Source organism: Micromys minutus (genome assembly GCF_963924665.1).
Source record: "Micromys minutus genome assembly, chromosome: 7".
Taxonomy (NCBI): Eukaryota; Metazoa; Chordata; class Mammalia; order Rodentia; family Muridae; genus Micromys; species Micromys minutus.
In genome coordinates, this window is record NC_137976.1 from 71,789,069 (window position 1) to 71,795,278 (window position 6,210).

Genomic DNA, 6,210 nt, shown 5'->3' on the forward strand with positions numbered 1-6,210 from the left:
TAGCTAGGGGAGATCCTGGAGTTATGGTTTTCATGTCATAAGAAAGCTCTTCCTTGGATTTTCATAAAATTAGAAAATCAAAATGAAATTAAAATTTAGAAGAAACAATGTAAATGTATTTGAATTCTACAATGTACTTATTTTCAAGGTTGTGACTATAAGTAAGCAACTGAAGTTTTCTGGTCTTGAGGTTTCTCAAAAGCTAAGAATGCAGAAGGTTCATTGAGGGTCATGTCCTCCAGTGACCCCCGGAGTATTTAAGACTATGCAGAAACTCTGATGGTCAATTTTTCTGTTTCTATGAAGATCTCCCCTGTGTGTTGTGTGTATTCATACCTCTAATTTTGGTAAAATAATACAACATCTTGCATTTGGAGCATTCCTATATAATAGTACTCTTCAGACAGAGTTTTAAACAATTCTATGTTTTTCATGTCTTTTGGAATAATCAAGAAACACACATGAACATCTGCCTTGCAGCCACTGGAAGATTTTAAAATTAAACCGTAACCAAGAATATGGCTTTTTCTATGACTCTGGTACATTAAAAATTTCTAGACACAATAAAAAATTGTCTGGGGATAAATGAAAAATCTTTGGCTCTGATTCAATGTCTTAGATTTTACATCTTAAGTTCCCAGGTATCTGGGCTCCTAAAAATATCTGTTTTCTAATATGAGGTGCCAAGTGGTAGTTTCTAACTTTGGAAAGAAAATTACCACTTTAGCTGTCCTCAAAGCATGCGAATGGACTAATGAACTATGTTCTGAGAGCATATACTTTTGCATTCCTTTAACAGAAATTTCACATGTAAATGTTAACATGTGAAATGTAAGTTTATTGTAGACAGTGTGTTCAAATTGAATATTAAAACATCTAAGAAAACAGCTAGGATATTTCTTCCTCTACAGATAAACTTGTGTTTAAGGCAGTAAAGAAAAAGGCCACAAGGCATGACAAGAACGACTTGTTTTCCTTTTTTTTAAAGTTGTCAGTTTAGTCAGTACAAACAATAATAATCTATCATCTCTAATGATAATGTTTTATTTATATCAGCAGGCACACAGCTTGAGTTGAACATAAATGCTGTGCTGTGGATGAGACACGAATGGTTCATCAGACTGGAGCCTATGTCCAGGTAGGAAGCCCAACGCCTTAATGTGTTCAGCCATCATTGGTTTTTTGGGACGTGTGGATCTGCTTATAAATCCAAGTCAGACACCAGCTATTCTCATCCCCTCTAACTAGTCTTCTCTGTGTGGTCCCCTTTCTGAACAAGAGCATTCTGAATGAGGATGAGAAGGGTACATAAGAGAATATTATTCTCCCAGTTTTCCTGGCTTTTCCAGATCAGAATCCAAGTTCTTCATTCCCTACACAGTTACCCTCACACAAACCCTCTCCACAAGCACTTGTCTCATTGTTTTTCTCCTCATTAACTTTCTATCCTGACTCTGTTTCTTGCTCATCACTTTGAGTTGGGGACTTCACACAGACCTCCTTACCTAGTGGCTCTGGGAAGGCTTCATTCCAGCTGTCTCTTAACCTTGATCTCTCAATAATTACACACACACACACACACACACACACACACACACACACACTCACTTACACAACACATGGACTTATGTAAAAAAGTAATATAAGGTCATATTCCTGAGTTTGTTGGTCTAGTCTTGTCCTCACCTTCTTTTTTTTTATTAGATACTCTCTGTATTTATTTACATTTGAAATGTTATCCCCTTCCCCCACCCCATTCCCATCTCCCCTTCCTCTCTGCTTGTGTTCATGAAGGTGCACCCACTCCTAATCACCCTCTCTACTCCAGTGCCTTGGCATTCCTCTACACTGGCAAAACATGCCCTCCCTGGACAAAGAAAGGCCTCGTCTCAAGTTAATGCCAGACAACGAATGCTATCTTCAGATGCATATGCAAATGGAGCCATAGGTCTCTCAGTGTCTGCTCAATAGTTGGTATTAAAGACCATGCAAGTTGTGGAGGGTTTGGTTGGTTGATAATGTTGTTCTTCTCTTGAGGTAGCAATCCCTTTCAGCTCCTTCAGTCTTTGCTTTAGTTCCTTCATTGGGATCCCCATGTTCTTATTTTTTGCTATAGATTACATGATATTCCAAGAATTAATGGACAGAGCATGCAACCATCTAGAAAGAAGAGAGATGTTGTAAAGGTGTATGATAAAGGTGGGGATTGTAGATTTTATTTATACTTTATCTGTCAGCTTATACCATTTACTTAATAAGGAAGCACAGGATTCCTCTGATATATTTACTTTATGCCAAGTGGTCATGTGCATCTGCTGTGTTCCTGCCTATGCATTTTTCATTATCAGTACTTTTTAATTCGATAACTATAAACTTGTATTCTCATTTTCTGTGACCAACATAGTTTTACAATTGTTTTGTGCTCAGCACAGACAAATGTAATTCTGAAACATCTGTTACTACATATGAATTATTTCCACAATGTATCAATAGTTGTTCTTTATTTTTGAAAAAATCCCAGTAATCCAACATGACTGTCCAGGCCAGGAAGATTCTCAGCTACGAGGGCATGGACTCTTATACTGAAAAAAGAAAAGAGAAAAAAGCATGTATTGGAAAAATGATAATTCATTAAAAATTTTGCGGTCTTGAGAGAGTAGATGAAGAAGAATCAGGCAACACAGAGCAGAGCAGAAAAAGTTACCATTATTAAGGCCAAAGAAAAATAGTAAAATCCTGTCAGGAATGTTTGTTCTTGTTAGATATTTTTATATTTCAGATCATAATATAGGCACATTATTTCAATTTTCATTTACCACATCAAGGCTGTACCATGTATTCTTCCTGCTCTCTTGCAAATAAATTTGTTATCTAATCCCAAGTATTTCTTCTAGAAAAAAATATATAAATTGGAGGAGGGGACATGTTATACTTCTATATTTAGGAATACATAATAATACACACATATTCAAATATAGCTTAATCATTTTATTATTGTTTATTTATTATAAACATGGATAATTATTTTTGTTTTATTGTCCTTAGTTGAGGGAGTCTAATGTGTAAATAAAATATATGTAACATAAATGAAATAATTCATAAGAGCACCTCATTATTGTATGATTTGGGCTGCTGAGATGGCTTAGGAATTAAAGGCACTTCCTGATGATCTGAATTTGATCCTTAGGATGGAAGAAGGAAAGTGACTCATGGTGTTACTCTAACGTCTACTCAAGTATTATGATATGCATGCACCTTCCAATTACATTTAAATTAATTTAAAATGTAACAATTTTTAAAGTATTGGTGAGGAAAAAGTGAAAAACTCACAGCTGTGCATTTGCTTCTGCAATAAACAGGGTTTTAAAAGCTTCTCACTCCTGCAAATTGGGACTCCAGTTTTCATGGAGAAATGGAATCAGAGCTCAAGTGATTTCAGTCTGTTGGGGTTGCTCCCACAAAACCAGACTGGCCTGCTGCTTTTGCTGCTCATCATACTTGTCTTCTTTCTGGCCTTGCTTGGAAACTCAGCAATGATCCACCTCATTCGTGTGGATCCAAGGCTTCACACCCCCATGTACTTCCTCCTCAGCCAGCTCTCTCTCATGGATTTGATAGATATTTCTACCAGTGTTCCCAAGATGGCCTTCAACTTCCTCTCTGGCCAGAAAAACATCTCTTTTCTGGGCTGTGGAGTGCAGTCCTTTTTCTTTTTGACCATGGCTGGTTCTGAGGGTTTGCTCCTGGCTTCCATGGCTTATGACCGCTTTGTGGCTATCTGCCATCCCCTTCATTATTCCATTCGCATGAGCAAAATAATGTGTCTGAAGATGATCATAGGATCCTGGATATTGGGCTCAATCAACTCTTTAGCACATACTGTATATGCCCTTCATATTCCTTACTGCCATTCCAGGTCCATTAACCATTTCTTCTGTGATGTTCCAGCCATGTTGCCCTTGGCCTGTATGGACACTTGGGTTTATGAGTACTTGGTATTTGTGAGCACAAGCCTGTTTCTCTTACTACCTTTCCTTGGTATCACAGCTTCCTATGGTCGGGTCCTTTTTGCTGTCTTCCATATGCGCTCAAAAGAAGGAAAAAAAAAGGCCTTTGCCACATGTTCAACTCACTTAACTGTGGTGACATTTTACTATGCACCTTTTGTCTACACCTATCTTCGACCTAGGAGTCTTCGTTCCCCAAGGGAAGATAAGATTCTGGCTGTATTCTACACCATTCTTACCCCCATGCTCAACCCCATCATCTACAGCCTGAGGAATAAGGAGGTCCTGGGAGCCATGACAAGAGTCCTTGGGACATTCTCTTCCATGAAACCTTGACTATTCCTTCACTACTCTTCTGCCAATTCCTCCGAGGAATATCATAGACCTGTGTTGTCTCTTGGAAATGCAATGTGTGCAGCACACATGTAATAAACTTCTTGGTGATTTATTTCTAGTTAATATTAAATAAATATTCATTATTAAAATCTAATATAATTATTCATGTTTATTTAACTCATAATACTAATATCATTAGACAATGAATATTATAAATATAGATATAAATATTACTGTGATATGATGCTATTTATGTCGATATTAACATGTATTTGTACAAAACTAATATGGATTGATTACATTGATATATATTTTGCTTTCATTCTTTTTATTAGTAAATGTGTATATATATTGGTTATGTGCAACATATTACAGTTTAGACTGTGCCCATTCAAGTAACCAATACTCACATGGAGCCTGTGTCTACGATGTAGAAAAATAAAGTAGTCTCTAAGTCATGAAATGTTTTAACATTAGCACTAACCACAATTAAGTACTTCTGCACCCCATATAGAATTGTTGTCATAAAAAAGATAATATTTGTCAAATGCTCTTGTGAGTAGAAATATGGGAACTATTATATACAATTTGTTGAAGCATAAATTAGCAAGTGTATGAAATACACTCCTTTATTAAGGAGTGTATTTCATAAGTAACATAAAGTTAGAGAAATTGGGGAATCTGTCAATTCCCCTATAGGTCAAAATTAAAATAGAACAAACTCAAAATAATTTAAAAATATATCCCGCTCTGCAACATACATGCAGCACTTACTAAAATGCTGTTCATGTTAGTTAGAATAGGTTTAGTTATATTATTATACATGTGGATAAATATAGTTAAACACAATGTCTCATATTCAAAAAAGATAGGATATTAAATATATTTTTTCTAGAGAAGTAAAAAGTTTCAGGTATAAATTGGCTAATTACCCTGATTATATCACTATATAATGTTTACATGTATCATAATATTAGATTGTATCTCATAAATAAGTATAATTGTTTTTTCAGCTAAAATATTTTTCATATACATATGATATTTTATAATGTGTCAGTGGTATATTAAGTATTGATGAGATGAGAAGCAATAAAATATGAATGCATATCATTAATGATTTTAGGGAATTCTCACTTGTTGCTTTTCTTTTTAGCATGCTTCTGTGAACTCTGATTCATGAATACTGGCCATCTTACCAAATGTTTCTGTATAAGACCATTCTGGAGGGACTTACTTGACCTAGAATTTTTTTCATTTATATAAAACAGAAAAAGAACGTTGGTTTGGACCATATCAGATTTATATGCATTTTTATTTATTTTATTTAAACTTGTCTTGTGCATTGTGGATAATCTATTTGACATATACCCATAATTAGTTTTGTTTATGCTTCATAGAATATTTTTGAAAATGCATGCATTAGGCTATTAACCTATAGTTTTCTTTGTTTTTGTGTGTCTTTGCATTGTTTTAATAGCAGAGTAATATTGGCATTGTAAAAGATGCTTAGAAATGTTTCTTCGGGGGATTGCAACCCCATAGGAAGAACAACAGTATCAACCAACCAGATCACCCAGTATTTCTAAAGACTAAGCCACCAGCCAAAGAGTACATATGGAGGGAACCATGGCTCCAGCTGCATATGTAGCAGAGGATGGCCTCATGGGGCATCAACAGGAGGAGAGGCCTTTGGTCCTCTGAAGGCTCAATGCCCCAGTGTAGGGGAATGCCAGGGCAAGGAGGTGGGAACAAGTTGGTGGGTGGATGGGAGAGCACCTTCATAGAGGCAGGGGCAAGGGGGATGAGATATGGGGGTTCGGGAGGGGAAACCTGGAATAGAAATCACATGTAAAATGTAAATAAATAC

General features: G+C 36.0%; 1 protein-coding gene across 1 annotated transcript; it reads left to right on the forward strand.

Annotated features, from left to right (window-relative positions):
• Positions 1-3,404: 3,404 nt before the first annotated feature.
• Positions 3,405-4,343, forward strand: LOC308422489 (olfactory receptor 2L13-like; the record flags this gene model as incomplete). The annotated part of the gene is made up of 1 exon (XM_080919102.1): positions 3,405-4,343. The coding sequence occupies one exon, from the start codon at positions 3,405-3,407 to the stop codon at positions 4,341-4,343; it is 939 nt and encodes a 312-aa protein (XP_080775228.1).
• Positions 4,344-6,210: the final 1,867 nt, after the last annotated feature.